Source organism: Falco punctatus (genome assembly GCF_963210335.1).
Source record: "Falco punctatus genome assembly, contig: scaffold_25, whole genome shotgun sequence".
NCBI lineage: Eukaryota > Metazoa > Chordata > Aves > Falconiformes > Falconidae > Falco > Falco punctatus.
This window is the reverse complement of record NW_027660064.1, coordinates 1,162,285-1,182,266: the sequence shown is the minus strand read 5'-3', so window position 1 is coordinate 1,182,266 and position 19,982 is coordinate 1,162,285. Positions and strand designations below refer to the sequence as shown.

The window sequence follows — 19,982 nt, the reverse complement described above, 5'->3', positions numbered from 1 at the left end:
TCTCTTTTTCCTCCAACAGAATGAAATCACCTTTGAGACAATAAAGGAGTTGGAAGAGGAGCCAGTGTGTCCCATTCAGTGTTCTCTGTGTATCTGCGTGCACCGCTTCCCCTGTTTGGTTCCTGATCTAGACGGGAAGGACAGGGAGGGTGTAAGGACACTGCAACTCTCTCTCCAGAAGATTGGCTTTTGTGCTGGCTTCAGGCAGTTCTGAGCTCTTTGGGGCTTAAATCTCCCAGAATGGGTGTGATGTTGAGTTGTCTACTCCAGGGCAAATGGAGAGGAGGAGGGGCGCCTGGAGGGAGGACCACTGGCTCAGGGGACACCCTGAGCATCAGAAGTTGTTGGAACCACTGATGACTAGAGCTGTGACCAGGGGGGACCTCTCAGATTTCTCTGCATGTGGTACCCCAGTTGCTGGGACATACATTAAGCAGAGATTGTGCGGTGTGGTGGGAGGGTGACTTGGTTTGCAAAGGGGGAGCTCAGGCCAAACCCCTGCCAGGCAGGTAGAACTGCAGATCCTCCCTGTGCTTCGCGTTCACCTTGCCTATGACAACGTGCCACAGAAAAGCTGAGCACAGCCCTTTGCTGACGCCCAGCAGCTTGTGCTCCCTGCTGTGCCCCTCTGAAATGTTTTGGTTGATCGTCATTTCATGGAGAGCTCTATTGTCCCCGCAGCCAGGGCTACTGCAGCAGTAGCAAACCAGGGCTTCTAGTTACTCCCTGACACCTGCCTTCCTCCCCCTCTGCATCTCCCCAGCTCTCGCAGAGGAGGGGTTGCCAGTGGTGCCTTCTTCAGGCAGGGCACGTCTGCAGCTTCCATTGAATACCCTCCTTTCCTTTGAAAGCCCTGCCTCCTTCTGGCGGGTGGGGTTTGCTCATTTCCATGGGCGCTTTTGCAGGTGGTGGTGACATGGGAAGGAAAGGGACATACAGTGCTGGAGGTAAAGAGCCGCTGCGCGTCTGTTTACACTGTGTTTGTACAGCTGAGGTGGATACAAATCGGGGGTGGCTTTGCTGGAGAACTTTGCCAGGGATATAACTGACCGCCTGTTTGGGAGTCCCAGAGCAGCACGTTCGGTACCAGGAGATCGCTGCACTGCCTGCCCTTGCCGTTGCTCTTGCGCATGCGGCAGTAAATACCTCCTCTGCACAAAACTGAGTCCGGGTAGAGTCCACGGAGACAGTTTTGGTAAGAATCCCAGGTGCTGCAGAAAAGCAGTCTGAGGTCTCAGCTGAGCTGTACTGCTTCAGAAGGGAGATTAGCCATAGATAGGTACGTGCTTTCTTTCTCAAAGAGGGGAAGGATGGTGTGGGATAGTCCTTTGCTCGGTGGTCCTGTGGGCATGTGTACTGGAGAGGAGCCATCACAGGCCACCTCTTCCTGAGCAAGCCACCACTGTGGGAGGCACTGAGATGCTCAGCAGAGGCAGTTTAGGAGCGACAGGGGTGGTCTGTCCTGCTGCTTGGAGGTAATCCCCTCCATACAACCCTGAGATGCAACGTACCCAGCTAGAAGGAATCCCAGTAGAGGTGGACAAAAAGATGAACACGTGCAGGTATTGCTCCCCAGCAACATGCGAAAAAATTCATCAGCAGTACATACCCTGGCATGTATCCGTTCATATGGAAGGTGAATATTTATGGTTTTTAGTGTAAGTCAAAAGTTGTTGGACAGTCTGGTTTGCCTTGGAACGAAACCATACAACTAAATTTCGCGAAGCAACCCGTGTTTCAAATCCGTGGACAAGGTGAAATGCCATGTGCATGAGAGCGTTTCTCATCAGCGCGGATCTTTGCTGTCTCTAAAGCAGTGCAGGCTGGGGCTGTGGGTGCTACTGGAGATACACAGCCCGCCTGCACTGCAGGAAGGTCATTCTGGTCTGACTGTCAGATGGAGCTGTATGTTGTACAATATTGTACGTGTTGTGCCAAGCTTTCTGCAGGTAAAGAAAGAAGCAGTCATGTGTTTGACAACAGCAATCATAGGTGATGCTGTGAAGAAATTCAGGGAAAATCTGCGGTGCATGGGATTTTGACTACAACCAAGCTGTAGTTCTGACTTGTCTTGGTCACTTTAATTAGTAATGTGTCATTAATTTAAAAATAACCGGTGCAGTTAAAGAGCATGGGTGTTGGTCAGAAATGCCTGGTTTCTCATGTGTAAATTCAGCAAGTCAGACGCACTGATGCAAGTGCCTGGATGAATCGGTAAAACAGGGCTGGGCTAGCCAGGGTTGGCACGGGCAGCGTGTGCAACATGTAGTTGTTTAGGCAATAGCTCTAATTCAGAGTTATGATGGAGGTGCTGAATGTGCTTGGTTTTGAAAGCACGCAGTGTTCGTTAGCTTCAATGGAAACTGCAGGATCCTGCTGTCCAAATCAATGAAACTGTGAGATACAATCCACTGTTCAGGAAAGTCAGAATATGTTTTTAAGGAAGTCTCTGTTGGTAGGTAAAACCGCTGCTGAAGCGATAGCAGCGATGGAGCGTGTGTAAAAGAGCCTAGGGAGACCTGCAGCCTTCTGGAGCCAGGCAGAGTATTTCCTGTTCACTTTAGCTGTTGGTCACAAAGGGAAGATGCTTCCTACAAATTGGGGTTTGTTCTAATGGAAATAGGTGACTTGTGAATAAAGAGGGCAGTGCAGAGTTGTCTTTTTTCCCCATTTTTGGAAAACAGAATGCATTATTGTTCCAGTTTAACAATAGGTTAAATGGTTCCAGTGCAAGTAGTTATCTCTTCATTGCCATAAAAAGAAATCCATAGAACTCTATCGGTTCTGATTCTGAATCAAAGAATGAAAATAGCTTCTGAACAGGGTCCTGACTAATAATTCATGTGCTGTGATATCTGCATGGTGTTTCTTCATTGCCTTTCACTAAAATTCCTCTTTCCTGTGAAACCAGTTGTGTTTGTGGGTTTGGGATCTTTTTTTCTTTCCTCCCCTTGTTCGCAGTTCCACTTGATTTTTTTCTGGTGGTGTTACAACGAACATTGTGCAGTCCTCCTAACGCTTTGTCCATCAGTACTGTTTTCACTTTTTTCTTGTTCATGTTTTAAGAGACACTATTGTTTTCTTTCTAAGGGCTGTATTTTTGTTATGTCTTGCATCATGAGTGAATTCAAAGTACTTTCAATGGCATAATACACTTTGTAGTGTAGTTTTGTGAAAATGCTTCTCTATGAATTAAAAAAAAGATCATTTTATATTATTTCATGGGTAAACCCTGAATTAATCAATCTTGGATGTGGTGTTTCTGTCTTCTAGAAATACGTGAAGCTTAACTTTATTTTTATAGGTTAAGAAGGAAAAAGACAAACAAAGATGTTCAAAAGTGCAGGCCGTGGCAAAACAGGAATGTGTGGATAAATTAAATAACATCACTAATCGGCAAATGAAACAAAAGATTACTGTAAGGAAGAATGACTGTTTGAAAATGGAGAATGAAAACACGATAGAAGAAAAAGACAAAAAGAGTTTTTCATCTGGGGAGAGCTCAAAATTGATTAAAATGCCAATGAAAGGGTAAGCTAAGGAAATAATCTCTAGCTCTTATTTGTAGTACTATGTAAGTGTCTTAGGTTTTCTGATACTGTGGTAGTTGAAGTAGTTTCCTTAGTGGTGAAAGCCATAGTGAGTAGTCCACTGCTTCTCAAAAAATGAAGAAAAATTCTTTTTAGACAAAATGAAGCGCACGATGGAGGTTCAAATTTATTGCCTGCTCTAAAAAAAGAAAAGGGGAAAACAAAAGAAAACGCCCACCTAAATTCCTGTGATTTCCATGTCAACACTGAGGTAAAATGCATCTTCAAAACCAGAACTGAAGACTGGAAAAAGCAGTTATTTTTGTAGGAAATGGCCACCTAGAAAAGAAAAGTAGGAACTTGGGGTTTGCTACTACTCCCTTTTCTAGGTGATTTTAGTGATCTCCGTGCAGTTGGTGTTTTCCTTTTCATTAAGTTAATATGCCCTTTGTCGGGAGAGGGGAAAAGATGATATTACCAAACCAATCTCAAAAGTCTAAAGAAGGCACACGTATTTTTATGCAGACCTAAGCAGGAGCTTTTTCTGTCTGTCCTTCAAAGGAATCTCTGCTCTAGATGCTTTCTGTAACGTGGCTGTTGGATATAGTCCAGCTTAACCTGGATCCAGCTCAGATTCCACGTGTCCCCCTCACTCTAGGGGAAGGGTTTTAAATACTTGGGCATATTCCACGATCTTTACAGTCAAGTCTGTGATTTTATCATAGCTATTTTTTTGTCTCGGTTGTTTCTGGACATCATCTTAAGTATGTCTGTTTCACAGAAATATTTTTTTATAAACCTACTCACTTGGTGTTTTGTTTTTTTTCTTTCTTTCTGTGTAATGCAGTAAAATTGCCCTGAATGCCAAAGGTGCAAAGGAAAGTAAAAGACAGCCTTCAAAGCAGAAGGCTCATCAGCAGATGAGCTCTTCCAGTGGCAATCATGGTCAAGTACCGGATGATAGCACTTCCAGTGAAACATCTGAGGATGAAGGAAGGTATGCATATAAGGAATGTTGAAAATAAAACTCACTTAATGATAAAAATTGGCCTGAGAGCTAGAGGCAAGTTTGGGTTTTTGTTGTGTGTTTAAGGTTTTTTGTAAACCTGATGCATATGAAGATTCTTGTTCTTTCGTGTGACCACCTGATGTTCTTTCTTGTTCTTTCTTGTTCTTTCCTGTGACTACCTGATGCGCTTTGTGTTGACAAACACTTCACTTCTGTTTAGAGTGCTTTTGAACATGCTGGCCAAGTCAACAATAAGGTCACGTGCACGAATTCTGATTAATTACATGAGTGTGTGTGCACAGGCATAGAAGTATTTCATGTGTTTAAAAAGGGTGAGGTATCTCAGTTTTTTCACTGCAGGTATCTCAGGATTTTTTGCCCTGCTCCCTGCTCCACCTTTTCTCTTGCAGCTGTGTACCCTCCTGACTTCTTGCCCACCCTGAACTTACTTGTGTGGGTTGTGGCAAAGTGAGAAAGAGAAGTTGTTGACACTGTTCAGCCCTAGCTAAAAATCTGGTGTGTTATCAACACTGTTTTGGTCAGAAATCTAACACACAGCCCTGTGTGGGCTGCTGTGAAGAAAATAAACTGCGTCCCAGCCAGACCCAGGACACCAGAGAATCCAAAATTACAGTTCTTTGACCTGTAGGAGAAGGATTCTCGGTACTGAAGAGAGCTAAACCCCTGGTATTAAACAGGGAATGCACGTAAGCGTATAGCTACATGTCTGTAGCTGTAAGATTTCTGTCACTTTGCGTGAAGTTTAGGGAACAGTTATTTCAACTATTTGCTTAATATCTTGCGGAAAAATTAGCCTTCCAGTAGACGTTAATAGCACACAATAATTGTTTCAGTCTTGAACTATATCTAGCAAAGTTACTATACCAGATTTTAGTTTAATTCAGTTCTGCAATTAAGTTTTCAAAGCAACTGTAGGTATTATTCATAATGCAAAGTAAGCATTTCAGTACTGAAATATATTTCTTGTTTTCTAGACCTGCAGCAACAACCAGGAGTGAAAGGAACGAGGTACTGTAAAACTAGTTTCTTGATAAACAGTCTCTATCAGCTTTTAATCACTTAGGTGGGAGCAGTGTTTATGTAGTGATCAACCAGATGTACAAATTGCTGCTGGTATGCAGCTTTATTGTATTTGAGACAAATCTGTGGGCTGTGAAGGAGAGAATGAATCATTCCTGCATTTGTAATGGTCTGTAATACTAGACAGTGGAATTACAGAAAGTACTGTATTTTTTGTAGGTCAGCATACCAGTGGAAGTAACTGATGACCCTGGTTTAACTCACTCATCTGACCCACCTTCAGAGGATGTCTGGTTACAAGCTTCAACCTACAAGGAGACTATGCTGCTGTTGGAAGAGCTTAGTGTGGTTCATATGGGTATGTTTTCAAGTCTCTGTCTTCAGCTGTTACAAGTTCCCCTTAAAACATGATTTCTTTGTATGCACTCCAAAGTATGTTAATTTCATATTTTGATATAGTATCTCTTTGTGACTAGAGATCCCCCTCAAAAGCTGTGAAACTGTCACTTAACCTGAGATGTTGCCTGCATTGCCAGCCGACGTGCCTTACGTTATCATTGGTTCTCTGTCTAGTCAGAGCTGGAGAAGCAGTTTCTTGCAAAGTACAGTTCAGCTCCTTCTAATGCGGTCATCAAAAGTCAGCAAGAGCTTTTTCTTCTTTATATCCCCTTGATGTGGTTTAAGCCCAGCCACACCTAAACACCTAAGCACCACACAGCCACTCACTTGTTCCACCCCAGTGGGGTGGGGGAGAGCATCGGAAAGGGAAAAGTGAGAAAACTCATGGGTCGGCATGAAAACAGTTTAATAGCAAAAGCCACGCACGCAAGCAAAGCAAAGCAAGGAATTCATCCAGCACGTCCCATGGGCAGGCGGGTGTTCAGCCATCTCCAGGACAGCAGGGCTCCGTCACGCATAACAAATACTTGGGAAGACAAAGTGCCATCACTCTGGATGTCCCTCCCTTCCTTCGTCCTCCCCCAGCTTTATATGCTGAGCATGATGCCGTGTGGCATGGCACGTCCCTTGGGTCAGCTGGGGTCAGCTGTCCCAGCTGTGTCCCGGCCCGGCTCCTTGCGTACCCCCAGCCTGCTGGCTGGTGGGGTGGGGTGAGGAGCAGAAAAGGCCTTGGCTCTGTGTGAGCGCTGCTGGGCCATAAGGAACACATCCCCGTGCTACCAACCCTGTTTGCGGCACAGCTGTAAAACATGGCCCTGTACCAGCGACTGTGAAGAAAATTAACACTATCCCAGCCACAACCAGCACACCCCTCAACAGCTAATGAGAAAGAGTACAGCAAAATAATGGCTTTGCTTAAAAATAATAAGTACATATATATAACAAATTTCAACTGTCATAAGATGCTTGCATATATGCACAAGGCATTATATAAACATAAGCATCACTTACTAGGGCTCTTAAACTATGCTAAAATTTCATTAGGCAAGTGTTAACCTTGGCTGAAGGCCAAACTCCCCGCCCAGTGCTGCCACTGCCCCTCATTGACGAAACGGGGTGAAAAAGCCTGTGGGTCAGTGTGAAGGCAGGGCTGTCACTTCCCAGTGACTGTCACTGGCAAAACGGACTCCACCGATTAAAATACATTTGGATAGTGAGAAACAAAGACCCAAAACCTGAGAAGGACACGTCGGCACCCCCCCTGCTCAAGCTCTGCTGCGCTCCTTCCCCGCCACCTCCCCAGGCAGCACGGGGAGGCTGCGGTCTGCAGTCGGGACGTAGCAGTTTCTCTCTGCTGCTCCTTCCTCGTCCCTTTTCCCTGCTCCAGTGTGAGTCCTCCCCCAGGCTGCAGTCCTTTGGGGAAAATCTCCTCCAGCCTGGGCCCTCCATGGGTCGCAGGTCCTTCGGGAAGGATCCGCCTGCTCTGGCACGGGGTCCTGCGCAGCACTGCGCTGTGGGTATCTGCTCCAGCATGGTTCTCTCAGGGGCTGCAGGGGAATCTCTGCTCTGGCACCTGGAGCAGCACCTCTCCCTCCTCCTTCGCTGACCTGGGTGTTCGTTTGCGGGGCTGGTTTTCACATGCTTTTCCCCTTCTCTGCCCGTGTGGTGGTTTCACCCTTTCCTACGTTTGTTTTTCCTGAGGAGCTGCCAGCACGGCTGAGAGGCTCAGCTGTGCCCTGCGGTGGGTCCATCGAAACCGTCCATGTCCAGCACGGGACGACCCCTGGCTCCTTCTCACAGGGACCTTCCCGCTACCGAGACCTGCCACCTGCACCTAATGCAGCAAAGCATTGAACAGCTTGTACATTGGGCAGTATTTGTGCAGCTTTGTGTCTTTTCTGTCTCAAAACAGGTTCTGCTACTTTGTTGAAAATGCAAAACATACTTCTTGAATATGAACAGAGAATAGAACGTCAGAAAAATCAGTATAAAGCGCTCTCAAGAGAAGTAAGGAAATTGGAAGATGAAAGGGAGGAGTCACAGTTCAGAGCGGAGAAGACTCAAGATTTGAAATCCGTATTGGCTCACCAAGCAGCAGAATGGAAAAGGGAAATCCAAAGCCTTAAGTATGTAAATTGTGGTCTGATAATGTATTATCTTGTCAGTGGTTTTGTTCCGAAAGACACTGATGGTGCAGGCAACAGGATGAGAAGTTTCCAGTCTTTTGGGTTTGGGTTTTTTGAATCCCGTGGGCCAGTTATGCTATGAAGTAGATAATGGGAGAGGGGAAAAACGTCCGGATACCAGCTCCATGTACAGTCTTCTGGATGTTGTTCTAACTTTGTTTTCTAGCAAGAAAAGAGCAAGAGAGTGTGTATGGGGAAATCAGATTTATAAGAGAGATTTGAGAGATGGTTGGGTGGTGGTTTTTTTTTTTCATTTTGTCCTTGCAGCTTCAGTGGGCCTATAATACTAGGATTTCTGGTAACTCCACCCAGTGCAAGTCAAACCAGAGCTTAGAGCATTTGTTTGCTTACCTGTTTGTTTGTTGGAAAGGTCAAGTTTGGGATTGCCCCTTTCCCCACACTCCTGAGCTAGACCCGGAGGTGTGAGGTTTCTCATCGTTGTTGACATCACGTCAGACAGGCGTGGCCAGCAGGCACCGTAGGCAGTTCAGCAAGGACAACTGCAGAGCCCTGGCCTGGGAGGGGAGATCTCCTTGTGGTGATCCCCGGTGGGACGGCGTGGCTGGGGAGCGGCCCAGGCAGAGAGCGAGCTCAGCAGGAGCCACCGTGAGCTGGCAGCTGGGGCGGCCCGCAGCGGCCTGGGCTGTATGGAGGGCAGCAGTGCCAGGGCCCTGGGGGCAGTGAGTGCCCACCCCTCCGCAGGGCTTGCTGAGCTGTGTCTCGAGCCCGGGGCCCGGTGTTTGGCCGCCCAGCCCAGGAGATCTTGCCCAGTCCGTGTGAGGTCGGCAGGGAGATGCCGGGCTGGCCCGGGGGCAGGAGCACCAGCCCTGTGAGGGGAGGCTGCGGGAGCTGGGCCTGGGGGAGTTGGGCCTCCCAGCGCGGGGGAGGGGGGTACGAGGAAGACGAGGCCGGTCCCAGCTTGACCTGGGTTTGACTTCAGCAGGTGTTCAAAATCCTCAAACATCTGTCAAGTATAAAGAAGTAGTATTTTCATTCTAAGTGAATTCTCCAAGCAGCGTTAAATTTATACTTTCAAAAGTTACACTTTTTGCGAAATTACACTAGAAATTACATGTAAAGCTTTCTCCTTGCAATATACGCCATTCAAATACAAATGTTTCTGTCAGTCTTTCAAGTAATTTTAGTGGTGGTTGATTCTTGTTTTGCGGAATTTCTAAAGCAGGCTTTCAATTGGCAGTTCTTCCCTTAGGTTGACACTTGATTTTTTTTAATTTTTTTTTTTTGTCCACTATTGTGAGTATATGGGAAAAAATAGTCAAAATAATGATCAAACGCAAAGCTGCTTTCTTGTTTGGGTACCGTGGGCACACCATGGACCGTTTTTTACCATGTCAGTGCTCATTGCTGATTGTTTCAGTTGGTAAAGAAGCTGACCTTCCATAAGGCTTTCCTTGTAAGTCAGCTTCAAAATGAAATTGCTGTAGTTTCTCCCAGAGGTAGATCCAACTGAGGTTTAAAACTGTTTTTAATCGTATTCAGCTTAAACCCCATGCATTTCTGAATCTGGTTTTGAACACTGACATCCTTCTTGAGTAAACAGAAGCTGCTTGTTCTGCCTGTGGGCAGCAGTTGTTTTAGACTTACAGAAGGCTGCTGAAAAATTGTCGGGTCTGCCATAGGTAAGTGGCGTGCTGATTCACCAGTATTACTTCTGGTCACTGAATCCGTAACATGTAGGCAATGCTAAGTATACTAAGAAAATGTATACTAACCATAGTAAGTTTACGATGCTTTGATCTGATGAGACAACAAACTCCTTTTTCAACAAAATGGCTGTAATATGAAGATGGGTTTTTTTAATTTTATTTTTCTAGTGTGCACACTGGTGTGTGTTTCCCTATACAAACTTACAAATAACGGATAAATCACTCAAAGTTTTTTTTCTCTATCTTGTACAACTGATACCATGCACAACGGAATGAAGTTAGAATTCTTTAAAAAGTTGAAAAGTACAGTAAAAATATGAACTCTGAAAACATTTAACATTTTTTATGGTTTGAGTTCTCTCTGCAAGTTCATCATGTTGGAATATCTACTTTTATATCAGTGCTTTTGTTTCTCAAATCCTCCGTTAAATCCCAGATGTTCTTTGAAACAACAAGAAGAAAAGAGGCTCAGAGTAGAAGTGCTGTGTGAGAAAATGAGAGAAGACCTCCGAAGGAAAGAAGATCAATATTGTAAAGAGATGGAGGAGAAACAGAAACTTGAGTTACACTCTAGGAATTTAGAAATGGAGTTAAGAACACTGAGAAAGCTCTTGAAACAGGTATATTAAATAATGAATTAAAGTCTTTGTCTTATTTTCTGCTTCTTTTCAATTGTATTCCAGTATGCCTAGAGAAGGAGGCGCTTTGTTCACGGAAGAGGCGTTGGATAACAATTGTCAGGTTTTGAGAACAGTAGGGTACAGTTGGTTCACAATTGGGCTGGTTTTTTTTTTTTTTTGCTTTGCAGTTTATTATTCCTTTTTTCCTTTTTCAAAATTGAGGTTTCATTTGTATTTCAGGCAAAGCCTTACATTTTTTTGAATTACTACAAAACATCCTGTATTTCGCCTTCTTAAATTTTCATAAGAAAATTTAAATTTATTTATTTATAGGTGGATTATCATAACGGTGGGGAATCAAAAATGTTTTCAAGTATGCAAGGGAGAATGGGAAGATGTATTGCTAGCTCTGTTTTTTCTTCAGATGCAAGCAGTTTTATTGTATTACTGTAGGTTGAAGAGGAACGTGATGAAACACAGAGACAGCTCTCTCAGGAAAAGAGGGCCAGAGCCCTTCAAGAAGGAATTTTGAACAACCACCTTGGGAGACAAATGGAACTAGAAGAAGGGACAAGAAGATCTATAGGAAAAAAATCAGAGGTAAGCAGATTTTTTTTTCTAATAATAAATTAAATTTCACCATGTTTGTTTTAAAGTCATAATAAATCTTACATAACTTTTTCTGTTTCTTGATGGTTTATTTACTGTTTACCAGTGTAACTTATCTGGGTAAATACCTTTCTTGTTTTCTCTTATGTCTAAAAGTTCTGGAAAGCAGCATCACTCCTGTATGTACCTGAATTACTTGTGCAAGTAGGAAACTAATAGAAGACACTGTTTACACCGTTTCTTAACCTATCTGTTATTTGTCATTTCACAGACATTTCGTCATCACTTTTTAGGCTTTCTAGCAGTGAAACACCTAGCTACCTATGGCAAGGTTGACCAGGAAGAAAGTTGTTTGACAGTGTTTGTGTTTCCATTGCTTTTTTTTTTTTTTTTTAAATTAGTTATTCCCTTATTGAACTTACTTCAAGTATGCCTTTCTTTTCCACCTCCACATAACTAAAATTTTATGATCGAATATCAGCAATGAATTCAACTCTCTGTAAGAGTTAGAGTAACTGGAGGAGAAAAAGCAATCATAAACACTGTATTAAAAAAGATCTTGAAAAGAGTTTACTGAATTTCCTAAAGAATGTGCAGTGCCTGGAAGATCTTGAAAAGAGTTTACTGAATTTCCTAAAGAATGTGCAGTGCCTGGAAGCCTTTTTGTTCTTGGCTGTGCTGCCCAATAAATGTAGAATGAATGTGTTTAAGTGGAAAAAAGTTATACATAAAATAAAGAGGAAATATACAGGACTATTGCATTCCGGGGGTGATTGAGTTTTATAGCTAACTTCCAGTAACACAAAAGGATAAGTGTTCAGAAGACATTTGAGAAGGAAAATACCCTTTCTAGCCTTGTGTTTACCAGATCTGTAGCACAACTAATTCAACCTTAAAGGCAGTATTATAAAGGCATGCACATACAAGAAAGCGCTGTCATTTTAAAAGCTTTGGTTGCTGGTTTAAGGGGGGAAAAAAACGTAACTGTATATTTGGGATGTTCATTTAGGTTTTAAGGATATGTTGCACTTCCGTTGTGTACGTACGTTGTACATGTGCATGGGTTCACAGAGTAGCTTATTGCCTGAAACTTCATCTTTGAAGTCATGCTTTAGTACTAGAAATGTTAAAATGCAGTTTATTGCTGCAGGTTTTTTGTAGATTCATTTCCCAATTGGCTCTTTATTCATTTTCCCTGTCCTTCAGGAATCCAGCACTGACAGAGAACAGGATCTGTTGTACAAGAATCAGTTACTACAAGATGAGATTGCTATGCTAAGGCTAGAACTCACTCAAGTAAGACTTAGGCACCAGGAGGAAGAAGGAAAATATTTAAAGGAAAATGAGACCTTGAAAGAAAAAAATGAAGCTCTCAAAAAGGAACTTAAACTGAACAAGGAAGCGTTAAGACAAATGTTTTTTCAGTTCAACACGGAGCTGGACTTACTAAAGACAGAATCTGCAGTGCTGACTTCCAAACTTGAGCAGACAAACAAAAGCAAAGACAGACTAGAGACAGAAATTGAATCATTTCGTTCCTCCCTGAACGCTGCAGTTCAAGAACTTGAACTTCATTTGTCATCAAAAAGCAATGCTGAACGAAGATTTCACAGAGAACGTGATGAATGCCTTTGCTTGCAAGTCGAGCTCCATCGTGACCTCTCTGGCGTGCAAGAAACCAACAAGAGCTTGTCTCTGCAGCTGTGTAAAGCTAAAAGCAAAGCTAATAGGCTAGAAAATGAGCTTCACCAGTTGAAGCAAATGCTCAGAGAAAAAGCTTTGCTTTTAGAAATGGCAAAAAAGAATTAAGTCAAGGCCAGTGTCGGGCAAAGGAATGTGATCATGCTCGACAACTTGAGAAAGATCCAGTAAGCAAACCTGTAATAAAACAGGAGTCCTTGCAGGAGCGATTGGCCCAGCTCCAGAGTGAAAACCTTTTTACTCCATCAGCAATGGGAAGAGATGCAGAACAAGAGGATCATGAAAGAAAAAATAGTGGATTATGTGCAGCACTGTTTTAATGACATTTTCAGCAAACTTAGAGCTGATACAGAAAAGCAAGTTTATCTAATAGAAGAGCGAAACAAGGATTTAAATGCCAAGTGTACTGATTTAAGGGAACAAGTCTTTAAATATGAGACTGACGTAGTAGAAAGACAGGTAAAGTATATGCATAGAAAGAACAATTTAAAGTTTGTCCATTCTTGAAATTAGTTTGTTCCTAATGTATCCGGTGTAAGTTCCATGCATGGGACCAAAGAATACTGATTTGTTCTGGTTTGTTATGTTTCTCTCGGAATTGCGGAAAGTTTTGGCAACGGGGATATTAGTCCTCAGATCTAAGCAGAGAACAGAAAAAAGGTATCCAAGTCTAAGCTTTGATCAAGAAAGGTGATTCTTCTCTAGAACTTTTTTTCATCTATTTTCCTTAGTCCATGTTATGCCCTATAGAATAGTCTTAAGTATTTGATGGTGTTGATGTAAGTATTGCACTGATGACATGAATGAGAGTGGTATAAAAGGAGGAACCATCCAATACACGAGGGCTGAGAAATGAAGGTACAGAGAAGTGAAGTGGTTGGGGATAGATTTATATGAAGCTTCTATAGAGGGAAAAAATAGGTTCTCTGTAAGCTGCTATCAAGATTGAAGAGTATTAGTAATGTCCAGCTGTTGATTTCTGTATGTGTTTTGAGGGTTCTGAGGGGCCTACCTGTTCCTCAAAGTTCATGTCAGACGGTGACCTTAAGCTTTCCCTTTTATGATGTGTAGCCACACTCCAGCAGTACTGTCAATCATTGTAAACTGTGACTTGCTTTGTATTCTTACTAGCAAAATAATGGGTTCCTTTTGAAGATCATGTGAGAGAGTGTGTGTATATGGATATAGCTATATATATATATGAGCTATGCAGATTTTTGTAAACCTAATCTATCAGTACTTCTAAAACGAGCTGAGTAAGAAGACTACAAGAGGATGTGATTCAACATACCCTTAAAGTGTATCTCAAAGGGGCTTTCAGATATTTGTATTCATTTAATTGTATTTGTATAGTGAAGAAACAGAAGAAAGAACAATCTAACACAAAGTCCTGCCTTCAGTCACCAGAGTAATATTTGCAGTCAAACTGTGGCTCTTAGATCACAACAGATTTCTTTGGGTTTTGTCAGGAAAAAAATACCTGATTGCAGTGTGTTCCTGTGTATTGTTCAAGGAAGAACGATACCTGAGCCTTTTTTATGTGTTAGGAAACAGAAATCCTCGTGAACAGCTGCTGATAGTCAAAGGTTCTCAGCTGAGAAAGATGACGAGAGGTCATCATCCATGCAGATGCCTGCTGCTGGCAGGCAAAATTTCATACTTTTGGGTTCAATCTAGACAGGTCTAATTGTATAATAAAATAAGTTAAAGGCGTATTTCATGTTCTTAGAACTTTCTTCATGCTAATTTAACTGTTTCATTAGGGCATGTTTGGACAACTGCAGCAGGAGCTTGCTGATGCACCTAAAAAGCAATCTATGCCAGAAGCTTCACTTGAAGTTACTACACGCTACCACAGTGACCTGGAGAGAGACAAGCTGCGCTTGCAAAAGGAGTTGGAAAGAAAGTTGAAAACTAAGGTACTTAATGTCTGTAACTATATGAATAAATCTGAGTGTAGCTGTTTAAAGTAGGAGCGAATGTTGTCCTTTTGCACCACCTTTTGCAGTGTTCTTACGAAAACTGAAGTATAGAGGGAACCAGAGGAGCTTTGCAGGAAAGCTGTAGGGTGATTTTGTGTGTGTGTGCATGTCATCTTATCCCCCAAAGTTGTAACCTCATCCTGTCGCTTCTAGAGTATTCCTTCTTCCCACCAGCTCCAGCTGCTGTTCTTGGTTATGGTTCCTAAGGTGTGTTTTACACTCCACATCAACCTTGGCCATAGGTCTTGGATGGGTGGAGGAGAGCTTAGGCCTGTTTCTGTGTAAGTTACTGCATTCTCCTGCGCTCTTGTCTTTTCCGGCCACCTTACTTTTTCTTCTGCCACTGTTGCCTTCACAGACGCAGAAGCAGAACATGCTGGCTCTGACATCCAAGGACTTGCACAGCACGTGGGAGGAGCACTTGAAGTCAAGATCCCACCTTGAAGAGCGCGTTGCTCAGCTGGACGAGGAGAAGGCTGAACTGTTGCAACAGGTGAGCCCAGAAAATTCTCCGGGCACCGGGCCAATACCCAGGAGAACCACATGCACCTTCTGGTCAGGTTCTTACATATCATTGCTTTCTGTTATCCCTGCCATTCAGGCTGCGAGTACCTTATCGTTTGGGGGTCACGGAGGAAGCAAATAAAAGCTAGATGGGTATCTTTGTGTAAGTTCTGGAGTGGCTCTGTTGGGAAGAGTTCCCAGTGTGGTTTGCTATCAGTTGAGCACATCGAGCAAGGCCACAGTTCCCAGTTCTTCCTTGGATTTTGTGTGGTCATCTTCTGACCCCTTGGTTTCTAGGCAGGTTTATGTTTCCAGTGCGTGTATGGAGGAGCTGCTGTATGTTTTCAGCGTAGCGGGAGCTTAAAAGCCTTGCAGAAAAACATACTGAAGGAATGCTGGGTAAATGAACGAGTGCTTGGGAAACAAGCAGCGCCTGCCAGTTGCCAAGGGGCAGCCTTCCCCTTTTCTCCTTTTCTGTAGAGGGAAAATGGAAGAACAAAGTCAAAACAGCTGCCAGCTCTCCTCTGGTGTGGCTGAGAAAACACCAAGAGGAGGAAAACCAGCATGTGGCTAAGTAAATGCCCACACAGAAGAGGTGGAGGTAATGGCCGAGGGGAATAAAATGTTGAAGAACTCCAAAAGATCAGATTCCTCCACAAGCCCCTGCCTGCTGGTTGGTGGAAGATCCCATGAAAGCTTTGGATGGATTGATGTTCTCCCATGAAGTGCATACCTACATAATCCCTACTATGAGCAGAGGCACTGCCAAAAGTGTTCTCCAGCATCTTTTCCACCTGTTATGTCTAGAAGAGGATGGCCTTTGCTTCAGGCGAGGGCATCTGTTTCTGTAGTTACATATTGGTCTGTTTGATGTGAAACCTGAAGTGATGGATGGAATAGCCTCGGGAATTCCGTCCCATGGCATTCTGTGGAACGTGGCTAACGGATAGAGATGTCCAGCAGCTTCTCTGTGGAGAGCGCTAGATGCACAGACTGTACGTAGGTATTTTTCCTGTGCTCTGTGTGCGTGATACATCTTTCTTTTCTCTTTTGAAAGTGCGAGAGTGAAAGAAAGGAAGTGAAGAAGCTGGTAGAGTTGAAACGCCCAGTTGAACTACGTCTGGCCCAAGTAATGAAAAGAAACCTCGATCTGCAGAAAGACTGTAAGAGGTACGGCTTTTTAGCGTGGTGAAGAGGTATCCCTGCGTAGGAGTCATGTTTTATTAAACTTTAGTGTAAAAATAGGTGTACCTAACTGTGAGCAGATGCCAGCCTCGTGTTAGTTCTTGCAAGGTACTTCTGTACACCAGCCCCTGGTTTTCAATAGCTGCCAAAACAACTGCAGATGCAGGTTGCCCTGCAGTTCTCCTGGGAAAAAGGGAGTCTTTCATTCCTCTTTTCAGGTGAAATCTGGACTCTCCAAGTGTATGTGGCACAGGAATACTGTTTTTTCCTGGTAATTCCTGGTGCGTCAAGTACATTAAAGATAAAGCAAGCTGTGTCTGTGCTGTTTACATGAGAGTATGTGAAAAAGTCCAGTTTTGTTTCTTTTTGCTTCATTGTTTTCATGACTAGTTTGCTGTGCAGGTTGAAGAGGCTGCTGAGCAGAGCTACGAAGGAACTAAGGGTGTATGAGGCGAGAGGGGGACTGTCCCAGCTTAATTTGCAGGGAGAAGTGAAGAAAATGGTCAATGAAATTGGCAGATTAAGAACAAAGGTGAGCTTTATTTTGTTTGGGTTATTGTGGTGGTTTTTCTTTTGTAACCTTTATTCTTTCTTTATACTTCTTTTCATGTTGTTGATTTTGACTACTTTTTTCTTGGCTGTATTTCTGAAATTATTTGGCTGGTTTTTGATGTTCCTTCTATGGTCACAGTAGTAGGCGACTGTAATACTGATGTAGCTCTTAGGGGTAAAGATGGAAGTGTTACGTACACAGCAGTATCTGCGAGGGCGCATCAGGGGTAGGCTGTCCTGCAGAGGAAGGGCAAAGCAAGAGCCACAGCAAGGCTGGCAGGGTCTGTGACCACACAGGCCAGGGATCAGCCCCACAGGCCCTCACCAAGAAGAGCAGAAGAGTTCTGGGGACAGTTCTGGGGACAGTAAGCAGAGTCCTCCAAGAGTGCAGATCACCAGGCCGGTCCATAGGGATGGGCAGGTCTGCAGTCCTACTGGGACGTCACGTCCATGGGTGAGGGCCAGGGCTGAGAGCAGTGAAGGCCCAGCACAGGCCTGGCTGCAGCTTGAGGCCGTGGCAGCATCGTTGGGCTCCGACGGATGCATTCCCTCTCGGAAGAGAGGGGAGTAACGCCACCATCACTCGGAACAACTCTGTGCAGTTGGCCTTGCCCAAGGTCACCCCCTGAAGCCTGTCTCGGGCACGAGTTGAGCAGGAGGCAGGTGGGGGTTTGCTTTTCGGAATGGTGTCTTTGCTTCCCAGGGCACGATGCAGTGTGAGGTGATGCGGAAAAAACCCTGTAACTTGTTGCTTACTAGTAGCTGACTCAGTCCGTCTTTCCCTTGTCATGGAGACCCAGAAGTAGAGTTCCCAGAAGTGGTTCTGAGGTTGCTCTGGGTAATAGATTCTAGTTTTTAATTTTGCATCCTTTCTGTCTAATAATAAACAAACAGTTCCTGTTGTGCCCATAACACTATATCCACAGGACCCATCAGCACTCTCTTACCTTCCAAGCCTGAAACTGAATTTCAGCCCAGCCAGCTACCAAAGTCCCTACCAACTAAAACTGGGTAATCACAGGGGGGTTTAATACCATTCTGAAACATTTGACATTGCACAGGAACTGTAGGGTCTCCTGGTCTTGGCTGGGGAGTGACCTGTAAAAAACCCAAGTTTTTGTGGCTGAGCATGCGTGCACTTGGAAAAGGACTGGAGAAGAAATACTTCCTCCTGGAAAGAGCACAGAGATGGATTGTGTTTACTCTGTATTGCCACCTTGTATATAAATTCCTGCCTTTCTTCTAATGTTTGGAAGAAAACAAATACACCCAATTAAAAAGTGCATTTTGCTCTCCATTCCCCCATTAAATGGTCAGACTGATTACAGAAGTGCTCTTGAAATGGCTGCTGCTCATAGCCATTTCCCAAAACTCATACAATTCAGGTTTTGCAACCTGAATTTACTTGGCTGTGTTTTCAACAAAAGTCTTTTTTCTGTCTTTTTAAAATTATTATTATTATTTATTATAGCTTTTCCTTCTAGAGATCACGTCTACAATAACAGATCGCTGCTAATACATTGAGGATCAGCTAAGGAAAGTGACTGTACATCAGCCACTTTGGTCGGGAGAACACTGCCAGAGTGAACAGGCTTGATAAAGCTGTGAAGGCTCATTCCAGAAAGGAAACTGAAGGTTTTAGGAGCTGTACCATTATTAGCAATGAAGAAAAAGAAGGTATTTCAAAGGGCTGAATCTTCTCCCTAAAAAGTGGTACCAGATTCCTGTCCTGTTGTAATCAATATTTTCAGCGCTAATCACAGTGAAGTGTGTCCCTCTCTCTGATTTAGGATTTCTTTCCCATCTCTCTGTTTTTCACAAACTCATTGGCAAGAGACAGTTTCTAAGAGGAAGTAGTGTGCTGGCAAGGTGTTCCATGAGTCAAACCATCTAGGGTATACTGGACTGTGACATCACCCCAAAACCTTATGGTACTTATAATAAGGTTTCACCACGCTGAACTACCTAGCGGCATCACCGCAGCAGTACAAAAGTTGGGAACCATCCTCCTAATCTATACCAAAGGCATGACCTGTCTTTTGATTTCTGGACCACGTTTCCATACCCTCAGTGCGCGTTTGTGTTCTTTTGTGGCAGTGCCAGCTCAGCCACATTTACTGGAAAGTAACTTTCTGACCCTGTCCTGGCAAGGCAGGTAACTAGATGATGCCTACAGCCCCCCCCCCAGCCCCCCTCCCGCTATATTAACCCTTGCTGTTCGTTCCTTTGGCATCCATTTGCCCAGGGCTAACGATGGCACACAAGCAGGACTGCTCAACAAACTAGGAGGCGAATTGCTCGCAGAGCTGTTTTGGCCATAACTCCCTGACGAGATGCCCTTGCCCTGAACGACAAGCGCTTTCCCAGTTTGAGCCATTTTCTTTTAAAACCAACTCGCCCGAGCCCCCCAGCGTGCTCGCAGCGCGGGCCCCGCCGGGGGCCAGCGGGGAGCTGCTGCTGCCCGGTACGCCGGCACCCCCCCGGGCTTCCCGACAGCGGCCCGAGTGCTCTGCGGGGGGCGCAGCGCCGCCGCCACCCGCCGGGCCTCTCGCTGCCCCCGGCCCCGCTCGGCAGCGCCGCGGCCGGGCACCGCGCGGGAGCCGCCGGGCACCGCGGGGCAGGAAGTGACGTCACTCGCGCTGGACTCGCGCTGGACACGCGCCGGAGCAGACCCCGCCCCCGCCAGCAGAGCCCGCCGGCCGTTTAACCGCCGCGCTCGCCGCTGAGGGAGGCGCTGTCCGCCGCTGCCGCGCTGAGGAGCAGCCTGTGCGCTCGGCTTCCTGCCCTCTGGTGGTTCGCTCTGTAGACAGCCGTACCGGGCCGCTACCCGGGGCCCCGATCCCCCTGCCCCGGGGGCCCCCCGATCCCCCGTCCCTGCCCCGGGGGCCCCCCGATCCCCCGTCCCTGCCCCGGGGCCCCCCGATCCCCCGTCCCTGCCCCGGGGCCCCCCGATCCCCCCCATCCCCCGTCCCTGCCCCGGGACCCCCCCGATCCCCC

The 19,982-nt window shown here is 45.0% G+C and overlaps 1 protein-coding gene and 1 long non-coding RNA gene across 6 annotated transcripts; both read left to right on the top strand.

Annotated features, from left to right (window-relative positions):
- Positions 1–3,308: 3,308 nt before the first annotated feature.
- LOC308058149 lies at positions 3,309–9,763 on the top strand. Its single transcript, XR_013925684.1, has 3 exons — positions 3,309–5,938; positions 7,892–8,587; positions 8,750–9,763. It is a non-coding gene; the product is annotated as an uncharacterized lncRNA (long non-coding RNA).
- A 451-nt stretch (positions 9,764–10,214) lies between these two features.
- On the top strand, positions 10,215–19,760 carry LOC308058139 (ankyrin repeat domain-containing protein 26-like). Of its 5 annotated transcripts, XR_013925679.1 has the most exons (6): positions 11,742–13,221; positions 14,526–14,681; positions 15,103–15,237; positions 16,306–16,444; positions 16,824–16,965; positions 18,470–19,760. XR_013925679.1 is itself a non-coding variant. In XM_080412128.1 (4 exons), exons 1-4 carry the CDS (start codon positions 13,024–13,026, stop codon positions 16,438–16,440), a joined length of 624 nt encoding a protein of 207 aa, XP_080268254.1. In that variant the 5' UTR covers positions 11,742–13,023; the 3' UTR covers positions 16,441–16,734. The 5 variants fall into 5 exon arrangements, 2 of the variants coding, with proteins under 2 accessions (XP_080268254.1, XP_080268253.1); XR_013925678.1 differs by lacking the exon at positions 16,306–16,444; XM_080412128.1 differs by lacking the exons at positions 16,824–16,965; positions 18,470–19,760 and having other exon boundaries at positions 16,306–16,734.
- Positions 19,761–19,982: the final 222 nt, after the last annotated feature.

Excerpts from the sequence above, each read along its gene's own strand:
- LOC308058139 (XM_080412127.1), top strand. The coding sequence starts at position 13,024 with ATGCAGAACAAGAGGATCATGAAAGAAAAAATAGTGGATTATGTGCAG. Across the intron at positions 13,222-14,525 it reads CTGACGTAGTAGAAAGACAG|GGCATGTTTGGACAACTGCA; the intron begins GTAAAGTATATG and ends CTGTTTCATTAG. Across the intron at positions 14,682-15,102 it reads AAAGAAAGTTGAAAACTAAG|ACGCAGAAGCAGAACATGCT; the intron begins GTACTTAATGTC and ends TTGCCTTCACAG.